The sequence below is a fragment of the Oncorhynchus masou genome, chromosome 11 (genome assembly GCF_036934945.1).
Source record: "Oncorhynchus masou masou isolate Uvic2021 chromosome 11, UVic_Omas_1.1, whole genome shotgun sequence".
Lineage (NCBI taxonomy): Eukaryota > Metazoa > Chordata > Actinopteri > Salmoniformes > Salmonidae > Oncorhynchus > Oncorhynchus masou.
In genome coordinates this window covers 8534020-8551227 of record NC_088222.1, presented here as the reverse complement: position 1 = coordinate 8551227, position 17208 = coordinate 8534020, and the positions used below count along the sequence as shown (strand labels likewise).

Here is a 17208-nt window from a genome sequence, read left to right as displayed (position 1 = left end):
CCCCAGTTTGAACTATCGTGGCTAGTTTGACACAGGTGCAAATAAAATTTCTCCACGAGATGTGCAACTGCAGCGCATGCACAGACTCCACCATCGATTGACTGGTAAATAAGATTAGATTTAAAGTAGCTAATTTACTCAAGAGTAATAACAAAGTGTCCTCATTTGAAGAGACTATCGATTACAACAACAGTCTGTTTACAAAAAACAACAACAGAGGACTCTGTCGCTGCCGACGTTAAACGTCAATAATGACCCATCGAGATTAATTTGGATTATGCCAGAGTGATATCGAACACAAAACTACCGGTAAACAGAAAAACGATTGGCTTTTCACACATGATACTGACGCAATAATACAGTTAAACAAATGACGTATTCACGTATGAATGTCCGACACTGGTTTCTGGTCAATGATTTATCCTTGATACATTTTTATATATTTGTTTTACAGTTCAGTAGCCTATTAAGGCCAAATACACGGATTGTGGGACCTGCCCCTTTATTCCACTAGATGGCAGAAGATTCGTGCATTTCATTTACAGTATGAGTAATGTTGACATACTGGAAAGGAACGAGTTCTCAATTGTGAGTATTGAAATAAATGGTCATGTCAAATAATAAGATCCCGATTATACTGGATTATTCATGATCAAGGCCCATACCACCCACACACTAATAATGCATATTTACATAAGTGTGAGCAGGTCCACTATAATACAAAAAAAGGCATACATTTGTATCACAAAGCATCAATTTCCATACAACATGACCAATGCAACACACAATCATTAAAATATTGTTTTAACTATTTTCAAGGTGTGTCTGTCTGCAATTAATAGTATTGTTGTTTGATTGATTTATGTTGTATCATTTTGGTTTAAAATACAGGCTAATTGAGGAGGTGCTTGAGCGAAAGAAATGTGCAATATTTTGATTGGATTGCCTCCCTTCATCATCGCCCAGGACCCAGTTTGGGAAACCCTACCCTAGGCTGCGTTTACACAGTCAGCCCAATTCTGATATTTTTTTTCCCCCACTAATTGGTATTTTGACAAATCACATTAGATCTTTTCACGTCAGATATTTTTCAGAGCTGATCTTATTGGTCAAAAGTCAAATTACTCAACAACAACAACAAAAATATCAGAATTTGGCCGTCTGTGTAAACGCAGCCCATGATTCGAATCAGCCAATTGTCAGCGGGCTCACCTGATTGCAGATCTGAGATGTGTTTGTGCCGCAATAAGAGGTCATTTGGAACGCGCTTGGAGAAGAACACACACACGCGTGTTGGTATTCGCGTGTTTATATGCGATCACGTTGCTTGTACCTGGTTCTCTCCTATCGATGACCGAAGCTTCAGAAATGACTATCAAGAAAAGTAAAACCGTCGCGTTTGAAAACCGTGCTGGGGATTTAACTGCGTTGTATTGTATGAGTGATTGGATGGTTGCAGTGGTTCTCGCTATTATTGCCATGATGTCTGTATGGGCTGCACTGATCATATACAGATCTATACAGACACTGAAAGGTCCGAGAAGAAAGGTTGAAGATGAAACTGAAAAGGACGGAAAGGAGACTACAACCGAAGAAGCACCCCTCTCTTGTGTCGAGTCAACAGGTAAATCAACATTGTATTTGTTCCCATTTTCTGATCGGTTATGATTTGAATTCAGACAAATAAGCAACCATTCGTATAGAAATATTATCTTGCTCGTTCTGTTTTGCGGTATGTTATTTTGAAAGACCCTCCATGATGCTAGATTCCTGCTACAGCCATGCCTACAAACACATGTGTGCGCAGGTCTCCTTCAACTGGGTGCGCAGGAGACTGAACTAACGGGATGGTTCACCCAAATTACATTTGTTTTACTTTGTTAGTCTTTTATTTAACCAGGTAAGTCAGTTAAACAAATTCTTATTCACAATGACGGCGTTGTTCAGGGGGAGAACGACGATTTATTTTTTTACCCTGTCAGCTTGGGCATTGTATCAACCTTTTCGGTTACTGGCCCAACGCTCTCACCGCTAGGCTACCTTGTAAGGAGTCCATGGACACGATGTGAGAACAGTCCACGCTTTGCTAAAAGTGCCAGGGACACAAGCGTTTGTGGCACAAATCCCATTCATGTTTGGTTATTAGTATTTTTCGCATCATGTACAATTTATCTAAGTGACTTTGCGCTTCAATCAATTTCAGATACTTTTGGATGATTTGGACTGGACACGTGGGGGGGAAATGTTAATGGTCATACCGTGGATGGACTTTGTGCCACATGGGATTGTTAGGTGTGTGTGTTCTAATAATTCTCTACAAATGCTACAATGTTAGCATGTGGAAACGGTGTCCGGGAAACTAAGCCAAAGCATTAAGTAATGTTATACCCTGTCCATTCACCGTAAACCAATGTGTAATCTGGGTCAACTATACATTTTTTGTTTATAAAAAAAATATCAAATCTTGTACCCCATCAGAATCAAAAATATTTACTTCGTTGTGCCGAAGCCTGCCAGCAGCCTACCTACCAAAGGTTGTACCATGTCCATTAATAACATGTATAAAAACGCATCTCTATACCAAACTTTTGGCCGCAGGTTAGTGCATTGGACTAGTAACCAGCAGGTAGCCTAGAGGTTAGTGCATTGGACTAGTAACCAGCAGGTAGCCTAGTGGTTAGTGCATTGGACTAGTAACCAGCAGGTAGCCTAGTGGTTAGTGCATTGGACTAGTAACCAGCAGGTAGCCTAGTGGTTAGAGCATTGGACTAGTAACCAGCAGGTAGCCTAGTGGTTAGAGCATTGGACTAGTAACCAGCAGGTAGCCTAGTGGTTAGAGCATTGGACTAGTAACCAGCAGGTAGCCTAGTGGTTAGAGCATTGGACTAGTAACCAGCAGGTAGCCTAGTGGTTAGAGCATTGGACTAGTAACCAGCAGGTAGCCTAGTGGTTAGAGCATTGGACTTGTAACCGTTGCAAAATCGAATCAAGACAGGGTCCTGAAAAGGGGACGTTTCTTTTGTTGCTAAGTTTAGAATTATCCCGCTCTACTAGAATAGATCGTATTTTAGGTCGCGGCTATATCGACGCTCCAAACCAGTCTGATTGGAGTGAATGGCCGAGGCGTCGTCGGGGTTCTTCAAATCTGGCCTGTGTAACCCGTTTCATGTCTGTCTGAATAGCGTTTATAATGGGACTAATTCAGACCTGGGACACCAGTTAGAATAGAAAACCAATGGTACTGTGGCCCTCCAGGCTTTGTCTTCTGAATAACCCTGGACAGGTGCTACAAACAAAGGCATGTTACATATCAGAAGTGTACTAGAATTGTCAGCCTAAAATTGTCTTATAATTATAGTTTGTTATACCACTTTTCTGCAGTATAATCTATTGGCGGCAATCTCTCAGACCATAAACGTCTCTTGGAAGCTGAGTTATTACACTGAAATATAAACTCAATTAAAGTGTTGGTTTCATGAGCTGATATATGATTTTCCGTATGCACAGAGCTTAATTCAATTTTGGGCACATCCATGTTTTTAGTGATCATTTCTCCTTTGCCAAGATAATCCATCCAGCTGACAGGTGTGGCATATCAACAAGTCATTATAACATTACACACAAGCCTTGTTGGGCAAAAGGCCACTCTGAAATGCTATGGACAACCAACACACCAATTTTTTTCGAATGCAATTTTGAATGCAGAGATACTGTGAAGAGATCTTGAGGCCCGTTGTCGTGCCATTCATCCGCCGCAATCATATGTTTCAGTATAATGCACAGCCCCATGTCGCAAGGAGCTGTACACAATTCCTGGACGCTAACTATCCTAGTTCCATGGCCTGCATACTCACCAGACATGTCACCCATTGAGCATGTTTGGGATGCTCTGGATCAACTTTTGCGACAGCGTGTTCCAGTTACCACTAACATCCCACAACTTTGCACAGCCATTGGAGTGGGACAACATTCCACATGCCACAATCAACAGCCTGATCCACTCTGTGAAGGAGATGTCTCCCTGCATGTGGGTTACACCAGATACTGAATCGTTTTCTGATCCACGCCCCTTTTTAAAAAAAATGATTAATAAAAAAATCAAAGGCATCTGACCAACAGATGCATATCTGTATTCCAGGCATGTGCATTTTGTAGATTATGGCCTAATGCATTTATTTGAGTTCCTTAAGAACAAACACTTTCAAATCTTAAATAGTTTGTTCAGTATAGATACAATATAAGACAAGTTGTAAATTCAAGTACTTTATCTCATTTTCATCCACTATGACTGACTTGATGACCTTGTTTGAACGGAATGTTACTTTTAAAATGATCATTCCTCACTGGTTGGTTAGCTTACACAGTGCACATAATCTTTGACTTCGTTGTTCGACGTGATTTTATCACAGCACTGGTTGACCAAGTCCCTTACCAAAACGGCTGACTTTATATATTTTTTAAAATGTTTTAAATACTGTCCTGAAGGTTCCTGTCATTGTATTCGATGGGTGTTTTTTTTATATTTTTTTTAGGATGTAGACTGATCACTCATTTTGCATCTGCTTCTATTCTAGAGGAGACTGAGGTGATTCCAGAGGCACTGGAGAGCTGGTATGGCGAGGGATGGAAGAGGGAGCCCATGGTACGGATTCCAACAATCGATGAGGATGTAGAACCCATTGAGGGTATCCCAACAACCAATGAGGATCTACAAACCCTTAGACGGAGAACGACCAAGAAGAGCGACGGTCCTTATGCTGAGTTTCACCTCTGCTCTCCACCTGAAGAGCACAGAGGCTTATTTCATCATTATGAAGGCCTATGTCAGGTCTGTGGAGGCGTGTGTCAGGATGACATAGGGTCTCGGATGATGTCCCCAGATGAGGAGGAACCGGCTACCAGTCACCATTCCCTCGGTGACATAAACAGTCAATCTGGACAGACGAAGGCTACAGACTTGTATAACCCGGAAGAGGAGGGTTTGAAGGAAGTTGAACTGAGGCGTGATTGTCAGCGCACCGAGGAGTCTGTGGCTAGCCAGCCACTTACCTTTGCCAACAACCCTCAGGAAGCTCCACAAGTCAATGAAACTCTCCCTGACATGTTGACTGACTCTGGTCTACAAGAACCTGACCAACTGTCTGTTACGGAGATCCAGGAAGGAAAATGCCCAGGCGCTGTCATGATGACCAGCCATGTGGACGTCTATGAGAAGTCTAGAACCATGGAGGGTGACATGGAAGCGATGGTTGGGGATCTCTACAGTCACTTCCAGCAAGTGGACGATCGTTCAGCAGGTTTCGAATATTGTGACGTGGCAAATGCATGGGTGGCGAAAAGAGACGATCTCAATGACCGTGGAAACGCTCGACAACCGGCTCAAAGCTGGAATACAACAGGGATTGACCCTACAGCGAGGATGACGAGCAACCCCCAGGAACTGTTTGACCAACAGCCAGACAGTCTCTGCACTGATCCCAACAGAGACTGTGTTCTTCGTGACAACGCGATGGAAGGGTTAAGCAGGGAGCCGACAGAAGCTCGCGACACCCATGTGATTTCTGAGCGGAAGGGAGAGGGGGTTGATAAGAGCATGGACACACGTGTAGAGAGCAGTTGTCAGGAAGTTGAAATAAACATCATGGAAGCCACTATGGACTACAATGAATGGATGACTGTAAGTGTCACAGATGCAGAGGGTAATGCTGACACTCCCTGGGTGAGGATAAGCCTCTCGTCCGACAGCTTTGCCGAGTCGGAGCATCATCCCACAGAAACGCAGCACAATGCAGACGATTCAACAATCACTGAAACGCCCACATCAAAGGTCAAAGAACCTGAAACCACACCTGTATCACTAGATGGAGACCTGCAGGAGAATAAAATGGCAGCTGTGCTTCCTAATGAACCCCATGCAGTACAGGTGAGGTTCTGTATCCACTATCACACCCTGTCTCCCCGGCAGGAACTGGCTGTGACTGGGAACCAACCGGAGCTGGGGAGCTGGAAGGACTTTGTTCCGCTGGAGAGGGGCCAGGATGGGTTCTGGGCCAGCTGGGTCGCCCTCCCTGCGGAGAAACTGGTGGAGTGGAAGTTCGTTCTGGTGGAGAATGGAGAAATCCAACGCTGGGAGGAGAGTGAGAATAGATACCTGGAAACAGGTCATGGCGGTGGAGTGGTGAACCTCAACAGGTGGTGGGGCTTCCTCTGAGTGAGCAACCAGTGGGAGGAGAAGTGAATGGCACTAGTGGTCATTCTCTTTAGTAGCATTCTAAGAAGTGTACTAAGAAGAGATTACTAGTGGTGTTAGCAGTGTGTGGCTCTTGCATAGGAAGAGGACTGACTGGCGCAAGGGGTCGATCATAGTGGACTTGGTTGCGTCCCAATTTTTCACCCTGTGCACTAATTCACTTTTTTTCTTTTTTTTTTGTCTTTTGTATTTTAAAAAGCAGTTTCCAACATTCCATACCCACGATCCATTTCTTTTTACAGGGAAGTAATTGAGTGTACACTTTGGGTAAAGTATCTAATCAAGGCTCTGGTCCTTTTTTATTTACTGCATTATAGCAACACAACTATTAATCAAGTGGACACGTCTTAAGTCAATGACGTAATGCAAAGGTAGAGTTGGATGAATGTCAATTTAGTATGGCGCTTGGATATTGTCCAATGTAGGATGATGATTCACTACTTTGAATAGAGCAGCTCTGTACTACGTTGGGCTTCGACACCAGCATTATTTGTGCTGTGGCAGTATAGCAATAATCACTGCAATAAGTATTATCTGAGTGTTTTACTGCAGTTACTCAGGCTGTCTCTTTGTGATTGTGAAATGGGCTGTTTATATTTACCAGAAATAGAAGTGTACTCCTAACCGTCAACCGATAGGTCAGTGAATTGTTGTTAAGCAAATACTGTGATGCTGGAATTTTAAATGTCATATCTCTACATCAGATCTTAGCTTTCTTGAATTATATTTGTGTGTGTATAGCTTCACCAGGTCCCTTAACCTTTTTGATAATCATTTATCAGTGTTCATGAATGTTTTTGACATGTTTACTCACTTTGGTTTACTTAGATTTTATTTTAGCACAATTTATGGTGTCTTGGTTTTAATAATAAAATGTCTTATGATTGCAATGTGGTTAATGTACTACTGTTATATATTTAGCTTAAGTAGTGTTCTGTCCTATTACCCAATAAACAAACATATTTTCCTGGAATGCAGTCCTTCCTAGACTCTCATTCTTATTGTAGGCATCCCAAAGTATTTCCAGACTCATCCCAAAGCCTGTTGCAATGGATTTGGTATGAGGCCATTATAAACTGTGTGGTTTGGGTCCTGGATGTTATACACAGCTGAAAAGCCACCTCAGCCAATATCAGACAATACACCTAGAGTATGACGCAAACTTACTTTGGGAAGTTCATAGTAGCAATCAGTGACTGGGGGGGCCAAGTTATATTGGCCAACATTTGACATCCCCTTGGACTTTATTGCCAAATTATATACTTTTTGTGTATGTATTTTGACAAAATCCTGCTCATTGGTCTGGTTGCCCCCCCCCCCCCCCCCTTTGCTGTTATAACAGCCTCCACTAGATGTTGGCACATTGCTGTGACTTGTTTCCATACAAGCACATTAGTGAGGTCGGGCACTATTGGCCTTTTTTTTTTTTTTTTTTTAAAGACCTGGCTCGCAGTCTGTTCCACATCCTGATAGGGTTGAGGTCAGGACTCTGTGCACACCAGTCAAGTTCTTCCACACCGATCTCAACAAACCATTTCTGTTTGGACCTCGCTTTGTGCATGAGGGCATTGTCATGCTGAAACAGGAAAGGGCCTTCCCCAAACTGTTGTCACACAGTTGGAAGCACAATTGTCGAGTGTCATTGAATGCTGACGTATTAGGATTTCCCTTCACTGGAACTAAGCCAAGCACGAACCATGAAAAACATCCCCAGACCATTAACTCTTCCTCAACTTTTGTTGGTGCTATGCATTGGGGCAGGTAGTGTTCGATTGACTGACTGCCAGATGGTGAAGCACGATTTCATCACGCCAGAGAACGCGTTTCCACTACTCCAGAGTCCAATGGCGGCGAGCGTTACACCACTCTAACCTAGTGGTTAGAGCGTTGGCCTAGTAACCAAAGGTTGCAAGATGGAATCACACTGGTAAAAGGTACGAATGTGTCGTTCTGCCCTTGAACAGGGCAGTTAACCGACTGTTCTTAGGCTGTCCTTGTAAATAACAATTTGTTAACTGACTTGCCTAGTTAAAGGTAAAATAAAACATGGTGATGTTAGGCTTGTGTGCAGCCGCTCGGCCATGGAAACCCATTTCATGAAACTCCCAAAAATGATTGTGCTGATGTTGCTTCGAGGCAGTTTGGAACTCTGTAGTGTGTGTTGCAACCAAGGACAGAATTTTTTTTTTTTTTTAATGTGCTGCAGTCCCGTTCTGTGAGCTTGTGGCCTACCACTTCACGGCTAAGCAGTTGTTCCTCCTAAGAAGTTTCTTCTTCATAATAACAGCACTTGCAGTTGACCAGGGCAGCTCTAGCAGGGCAGAAATTTGACAAACTGACTTGTTGGAAAGGTGGCATCCATTCAACTGCCAATGTTTGTGTATGGAGATTGCATGGCTGTGTGCTCATTGTACACACGTCAGCAACGGGTGTGGCTGAAGTAGCCAAATCCACTAATTTGAAACGGTGTCCACGTGTGTGTGTGTGTGTGTATAGAAGTCAAATGTTTAGTGTCTTGGCTGAGTTGCATCAGTAGACATGTAAACCCCATGCCAGAGACCGGGGTTCGCTTCCTCGTCCAGGATGACTATTTCCTGTCAGTCCCTCCTTCAGGTAGCCGGGCGGGAAGGAGCGTTTGGCCACCAACTGAAAGGTTGCTGGATCGAATTCCAGAGCTGACATGCTAAAAATCTGTTCTGCTGTGCATGGCAGTTGAACCACAGTTCCCCTGGGGCACCGAATGACTTGGATGCCGATTTAAAAAAAAAAAAAAATATATATATATTTTTATAAAGGCCCCCCCTCCCCCGCGCCTCTAATTCAGAGGAGTTGGGTTAATGAGTAAGACTAACTTCAGTTGAATGCATTCAGTTGTACAACTGACTAGGTACTCCACTTTTCTCAACCCAAAGGTCGGCTTGAGTTGCCTCTGTACAGTCCAAAGGGAATGTATACAGTTGGCTATACACTCGTGTCCCCTGTGGACTGGTTCCGACATAAAGCATTACTGATTCAGGCTGTCGATGTCCTCGATTTAACACCGTGCTAGAGTGGCTAAATGCTAGTCATGGATGTTAGAAACACGTTCAGCCAATCAGGTTGCAGCAGTCTGTTGACGCTTGGTCTGAATGCTGTATGCAGTGTCAGGAAGTAGCATTAGCCACCTTAGCATAGTGGTGGAAAATGGCGTTTCAAAAAGTATATGTATTTAACCTGTTTTCTTTCCCGCCTTCTCACCATGAAATCGAATTAAGGAGGAAATCGATGCCTTTGCAGCCTGAATATGGGACGTTGTCAGTTCTAATTTAACCTCTTCTCCACGTCCATTACTGTACCCCCCCGGCTCCATGTCCATTACTGTACCCCCCGGCTCCACGTCCATTACTGTACCCCCCGGCTCCACGGCCATTACTGTACCCCCCGGCTCCACGGCCATTACTGTACCCCCGGCTCCACGTCCATTACTGTACCCCCCGGCTCCACGTCCATTACTGTACCCCCCGGCTCCACGGCCATTACTGTACCCCCCGGCTCCACGTCCATTACTGTACCCCCCGGCTCCACGGCCATTACTGTACCCCCGGCTCCACGGCCATTACTGTACCCCCCGGCTCCACGGCCATTACTGTACCCCGGCTCCACGTCCATTACTGTACCCCCGGCTCCACGTCCATTACTGTACCCCCGGCTCCACGGCCATTACTGTACCCCCCGGCTCCACGGCCATTACTGTACCCCCGGCTACCACGTCCATTACTGTACCCACGTCCATTACTGTACCCCCGGCTACCACGTCCATTACTGTACCCCCGGCTCCACGGCCATTACTGTACCCCCGGCTCCACGTCCATTACTGTACCCCCGGCTCCACGTCCATTACTGTACCCCCGGCTCCACGTCCATTACTGTACCCCCGGCTCCACGTCCATTACTGTACCCCCGGCTCCACGGCCATTACTGTACCCCCGGCTCCACGGCCATTACTGTACCCCCGGCTCCACGGCCATTACTGTACCCCCCGGCTCCACGGCCATTACTGTACCCCCCGGCTCCACTTCCATTACTGTGCTCCACGTCCATTACTGTACCCCCGTGCTCCACGTCCATTACTGTACCCCCCGGCTCCACGTCCATTACTGTACCCCGGCTCCACGTCCATTACTGTACCCCCGGCTCCACGTCCATTACTGTACCCCCGGCTCCACGTCCATTACTGTACCCCCGGCTACCACGTCCATTACTGTACCCCCGGCTCCACGTCCATTACTGTACCCCCGGCTCCTTCCATTACTGTACCCCCGGCTCCACGTCCATTACTGTACCCCGGCTCCACTTCCATTACTGTACCCCCGGCTCCACTTCCATTACTGTACCCCCGGCTCCACGTCCATTACTGTACCCCCGGCTCCACGTCCATTACTGTACCCCCGGCTCCACGTCCATTACTGTACCCCCGGCTACCACGTCCATTACTGTACCCCCCGGCTACCACGTCCATTACTGTACCCCCGGCTCCACTTCCATTACTGTACCCCCCCCGCTCCACGGCCATTACTGTACCCCCGGCTCCACGGCCATTACTGTACCCCCGGCTCCACGGCCATTACTGTACCCCCCGGCTCCACTTCCATTACTGTACCCCCCCGGCTCCACGGCCATTACTGTACCCCGGCTCCACGGCCATTACTGTACCCCGGCTCCACGTCCATTACTGTACCCCCCCGGCTCCACTTCCATTACTGTACCCCCCCCCCGGCTCCACGGCCATTACTGTACCCCGGCTCCACGGCCATTACTGTACCCCCGGCTCCACGTCCATTACTGTACCCCCCACGGCTCCACGTCCATTACTGTACCCCCCCCCCCCGGCTCCACTGCCATTACTGTACCCCCGCCCCCGGCTCCACTGCCATTACTGTACCCCCGGCTCCACTGCCATTACTGTACCCCCGGCTCCACGGCCATTACTGTACCCCCCGGCTCCACGTCCATTACTGTACCCCCGGCTCCAAGAAGGCAAGGCCTAGCCCTTGGAAGGGACAAATGGATGGAATTAGCATTTACAGCTGGAGATAATAACCCCCCCCCCATGACTGGGACGTAGAGCTAATAACCCTTCCCCATGACTGGGACGTAGAGCTAATAACCCTCCCCCATGACTGGGACGTAGAGCTAATAACCCTCCCCCATGACTGGGACGTAGAGCTAATAACCCTCCCCCATGACTGGGATGGAGAGCTAATAACCCTCCCCCATGACTGGGATGGAGAGCTAATAACCCTCCCCCATGACTGGGATGGAGAGCTAATAACCCTCCCCCATGACTGGGACGTAGAGCTAATAACCCTCCCCCATGACTGGGATGGAAAGCTAATAACCCTCCCCCATGACTGGGACGTAGAGCTAATAACCCTCCCCCATGACTGGGACGGAGAGCTAATAACCCTCCCCCATGACTGGGACGTAGAGCTAATAACCCCCCCCCCATGACTGGGACGTAGAGCTAATAACCCTCCCCCATGACTGGGACGTAGAGCTAATAACCCTCCCCCATGACTGGGACGTAGAGCTAATAACCCTCCCCCATGACTGGGACGTAGAGCTAATAACCCTCCCCCATGACTGGGACGGAGAGCTAATAACCCTCCCCCATGACTGGGACGTAGAGGGTTCAGCGTTCATTGCACTATGAGAAGTCTGTCCAAAGTCCAGTGGTCAGGCAGAGCTATTGCCACAGCTGGTGTGATCAAAAGGTTTTCAGTGACTTTCAAAACAAAAGTTCAGTGACCTAGTGCCCATTGGCCTAGTTTAAATCAAATCAAATTTGATTAAAATACACATATTTAGCAGATGTTATTGTGGGTGTAGCGAAATGCTTGTGTTTCTAGCTCCAACGGTGCAGTAATATCTAACAATACACACAGATCAAGAATGAAAGCTGACAACACACCGCTGAGACCCTGCCGAAATACTGCGGTCCATTCGGATAAAGGGAGATCAAGAATTGGAAAAGGGATCCTTGTGAATGCTGCAAAACTGGATTTTGCAATTGCGGTGGATCCTGCAAGTGCTTCAACTGTGCATGCGCCAGTTGTCAGAAAGAAAGTTGCTGCGACTGCTGTCCCTCCGGCTGCAGGTTGGTGTGCCTCAGGTTGGTGTGCAGGGGCAAGACCTGTGATACCAGCTGGCCCGGTGTATGACTATGACATCACAATGCAGTCCATTCCCTATGACATCACAATGCAGTCCATTCCCTATGACATCACAATGCAGTCCATTCCCTATGACATCACAAAGCAGTCTGGAATTAAGAAATATATAAATATTAGTACAAGCAATTTAAAAGTCTGGTGTATAGATATATATTTATTATACTTTTATTTCACCTTTTATTTAACCATGTAGGCTAGTTGAGAACATGTTCTCATTTTCAACTGCGACCTGGCCAAGATAAAGCAAAGCAGTGCGACACAAACAACACAGTTACACATCAGATAAACAGACGTGCAGTTTACAACACAATAGAAAAATCTATATACAGTGTGTACAAATGTAATTAGGGAGGTAAGGCAAAATAATAGGCCATAGTGGCGAAATAATTACAATTTAGCAATTAACACTGGAGTGATTAGATGTGCAGAAGATGAATGTGCAAGTAGGGATACCGGGGTGTGAAGGAGCAAAAAAACTAACACTATGGACATGAGGTAGTTGGGTGGGCTATTTACAGATGGGCTGGTTTTCTGGTTACTACGTGATTCCATGTGTGTTACTTCATAGCTTTGATGTCTTCACTATCATTATACAATCTAGAAAATAGTAAAAATAAGGGAAAACCCTTGAATGAGTAGAAGTGTCCAAACTTTTGACTGGTACTGTTTATATATGTATGTATATGTGATGTAAAGACATGGTCAGTATGTGGATGGAATATTTAGTGTATCTGTAGAATACATAGGATAGAATAGTATAGATAACAGCAATAGTTGAATAGGATGGCCTTGACTAGAATATAAAATGAGTAAAACAGTATGTAAACATTAAAGTGCCCAGTGTTTCCATGTCTATATACATAGGGCAGCAGCTTCTAAGGTGCAGGGTTGAGTAACCGAGCGGTAGCCAGCTAGTGACAGTGACTAAGTTCACCTCCTTCCTGTAGGTTGTCTAGTAATCTGGCCTACTACTGTTGTGTGAACAGGGAGTACAGGTGGGGGCAGGCCATGAAATAGGGTGCAGGCCAGGCAGCAGGCTGTTAGCCAGCCTGCCAGCATAGTGGAGTCTGCCACTAGCACAGTCGGTGTAGTCAGCTCAGCTATCCCCATTGAGACTGTGTCTGTGCCTCGACCAAGGTTGGGCAAAACTAAACATGACGGTGTTCGCCTTAGCAATAAGATAAAGACCCAACTAAGATAAAGACCTCCTCCATTCCTGCCATTATTGAAAAAGATCGTGATACCTCACATCTCAAAATAGGGCTATTCAATGTTACATCCCTCACTTCAAAGGCAATTATAGTCAATGAACTAATCACTGATCATAATCTTGATGTGATTGGCCTGACTGAAACATGGCTTAAGCCTGATGAATTTACTGTGTTAAATGAGGCCTCACCTCCTGGCTACACTAGTGACCATATCCCCCGTGCATCCCGCAAAGGCGGAGGTGTTGCTAACATTTACGACAGCAAATTTCAATTTACATTTTTTTTTTACGTTTTCCTCTTTTGAGCTTCTAGTCATGAAATATATGCAACCTACTCAATCACTTTTTATAGCTACTGTTTACAGGCCTCCTGGGCCATATACAGCGTTCCTCACTGAGTTCCCTGAATTTCTATTGGACCTTGTAGTCATAGCAGGTAATATTCACATTTTTGGTGACTTTAATATTCACGTGGAAAAGTCCACAGACCCACTCCAAAAGGCTTTCGGAGCCATCATCGACTCAGTGGGTTTTGTCCAACATGTCTCTGGACCTACTCACTGGCACAGTCATACTCTGGACCTAGTTTTGTCCCATGGAATAAATGTTGTGGATCTTAATGTTTTTCCTCATAATCCTGGACTATTTTACTGTATTATTGACTGTATGTTTGTTTTACTCCATGTGTAACTCTGTGTCGTTATATGTGTCGAACTGCTTGTTCTTGAACTTGTTCTCAACTTGCCTACCTGGTTAAATAAAGGTGAAATAAATAAATATCGGACCACCATTTTATTACATTTGCAACAAATAATCTGCTCAGACCCCAACCAAGGAGCATCAAAAGTCGTGCTATAAATTCACAGACAACACAAAGATTATTTGATGCCCTTCCAGACTCCCTCTGACTACCCAAGGACGTCAGAGGACAAAAATCAGTTAAACAACTAACTGAGGAACTCAATTTAACCTTGCGCAATACCCTAGATGCAGTTGCACCCCTTAAAACTAAAAACATTTCTCATAAGAAACTAGCTCCCTGGTACACAGAAAATACCCGAGCTCTGAAGCAAGCTTCAGACTGGAAGTCTTCCGACTAGCTTGGAAAGACAGTACCGTGCAGTATCGAAGAGCCCTCACTGCTGCTACACCAAACTGGAAGTCTTCCGACTAGCTTGGAAAGACAGTACCGTGCCGTATCGAAGAGCCCTCACTGCTGCTACACCAAACTGGAAGTCTTCCGACTAGCTTGGAAAGACAGTACCGTGCCGTATCGAAGAGCCCTCACTGCTTTTCCATCATCCTGTTTTTCCAACTTATTGAGGAAAATAAGGACAATCCAAAATGTATTTTTGATACCGTCGCAAAGCTAACTAAAAAGCAGCATTCCCCAAGTGAGGATGGCTTTCACTTCAGCAGTAATAAATTCATGAACTTCTTTGAGGAAAAGATCATGATTATTAGAAAGCAAATTACGGACTCCTCTTTAAATCTGCGTATTCCTTCAAAGGTCAGTTGTCCTGAGTCTGCACAACTCTGCCAGGACCAAGGATCAAGAGAGACGCTCAAGTGTTTTAGTACTATATCTCTTGACACAATGATGAAAATAATCATGGCCTCTAAACCTTCAAGTGGCATACTGGACCCTATTCCAACTAAACTACTGAAAGAGCTGCTTCCTGTGCTTGGCCTTCCTATGTTGAACATAATAAATGGCTCCCTATCCACCGAATGTGTACTAAACTCACTAAAAGTGGCAGTAATGAAGCCTCTCTTGAAAAAGCCAAACCTTGACCCAGAAAATATAAAAAACTACCGGCCTATATCGAATCTTCCATTCCTCTCAACATTTTTATAAAAGGCTGTTGCAGCAACTCACTTCCTGAAGACAAACAATGTATACAAAATGCTTCAGCCTGGTTTTAGACCCCATCATAGCACTGAGACTGCACTTGTGAAGGTGGTAAATTACCTTTTAATGGCATCAGACCGACCGAGGCTCTGCATCTGTCCTCGTGCTCCTAGACCTTAGTGCTGCTTTTGATACCATCGATCACCACATTCTTTTGGAGAGATTGGAAACCCAAATTGGTCTACACGGACAAGTCCTGGCCTGGTTTAGATCTTATCTGTCGGAAAGATATCAGTTTGTCTCTGTGAATGGTTTGTCCTCTGACAAATCAACTGTAAATGTCGGTGTTCCTCAAGGTTCCGTTTTAGGACCACTATTGTTTTCACTATATATTTTACCTCTTGGGGATGTCATTCGAAAACATAATGTTAACTTTCACTGCTATGCGGATGACACGCAGCTGTACATTTCAATGAAACATGGTGAAGCCCCAAAATTGCCCTCGATAGAAGCCTGTGTTTCAGACATAAGGAAGTGGATGGCTGCAAACGTTCTACTTTTAAACTCGGACAAAACAGAGATGCTAGTTTTAGGTCCCAAGAAACAAAGAGCTCTTCTGTTGAATCTGACAATTAATCTTAATGTCGTCTCAAATAAAACTGTGATGAATATATCAAGACTGTTTCAAGGACAGCTTTTTTCCATCTACGTAACATTGCAAAAATCTGAAACTTTCTGTCCAAAAATTATGCAGAAAAATGTATCCATGCTTTTGTTACTTCTAGATTAGACTACTGCAATGCTCTACTTTCCGGCTACCCAGATAAAGCCCTAACTAAACTTCAGTTAGTGCTAAATACGGCTGCTAGACTCTTGACGAGAACCCCAAAATATGATCATATTACTCCAGTGCTAGCCTCCCTACACTGGCTTCCTGTTAAGGCAAGGGCTGATTTCAAGGTTTTACTGCTAACCTACAAAACACTACATGGGCTTGGTCCTACCTATCTCTCTGATTTGGTCCTGCCGTACATACCTACAGTGCCTTGCGAAAGTATTCGGCCCCCTTGAACTTTGTGACCTTTTTGCCACATTTCAGGCTTCAAACATAAAGATATAAAACTGTATTTTTTTGTGAAGAATCAACAACAAGTCGGACACAATCATGAAGTGGAACGACATTTATTGGATATTTCAAACTTTTTTAACAAATCAAAAACTGAAAAAATGGGCGTGCAAAATAATTCAGCCCCTTTACTTTCAGTGCAGCAAACTCTCTCCAGAAGTTCAGTGAGGATCTCTGAATGATCCAATGTTGACCTAAATGACTAATGATGATAAATACAATCCACCTGTGTGTAATCAAGTCTCCGTATAAATGCACCTGCACTGTGATAGTCTCAGAGGTCCGTTTAAAAGCGCAGAGAGCATCATGAAGAACAAGGAACACACCAGGCAGGTCCGAGATACTGTTGTGAAGAAGTTTAAAACCGGATTTGAATACAAAAAGATTTCCCAAGCTTTAAACATCCCAAGGAGCACTGTGCAAGCGATAATATTGAAATGGAAGGAGTATCAGACCACTGCAAATCTACCAAGACCTGGCCGTCCCTTTAAACTTTCAGCTCATACAAGGAGAAGACTGATCAGAGTTGAAGCCAAGAGGCCTATGATCACTCTGGAT

The 17208-nt window shown here is 45.0% G+C and overlaps 1 protein-coding gene across 1 annotated transcript; it reads left to right on the top strand.

The window, feature by feature from the left end:
• The first annotated feature begins 984 nt into the window (after nt 1–984).
• On the top strand, nt 985–7223 carry stbd1 (starch binding domain 1). The gene is made up of 2 exons (XM_064977304.1): nt 985–1624; nt 4575–7223. Exons 1-2 carry the CDS (start codon nt 1351–1353, stop codon nt 6209–6211), a joined length of 1911 nt encoding a protein of 636 aa, XP_064833376.1. The 5' UTR covers nt 985–1350; the 3' UTR covers nt 6212–7223.
• Nucleotides 7224–17208: the final 9985 nt, after the last annotated feature.

Bases quoted from the DNA above. Each gene is read 5' to 3' on its own strand.
- stbd1 (XM_064977304.1), top strand. From the start codon at position 1,351: ATGACCGAAGCTTCAGAAATGACTATCAAGAAAAGTAAAACCGTCGCG. The intron at 1,625-4,574 runs GTAAATCAACAT...CTTCTATTCTAG, and splicing joins CTCTTGTGTCGAGTCAACAG to AGGAGACTGAGGTGATTCCA.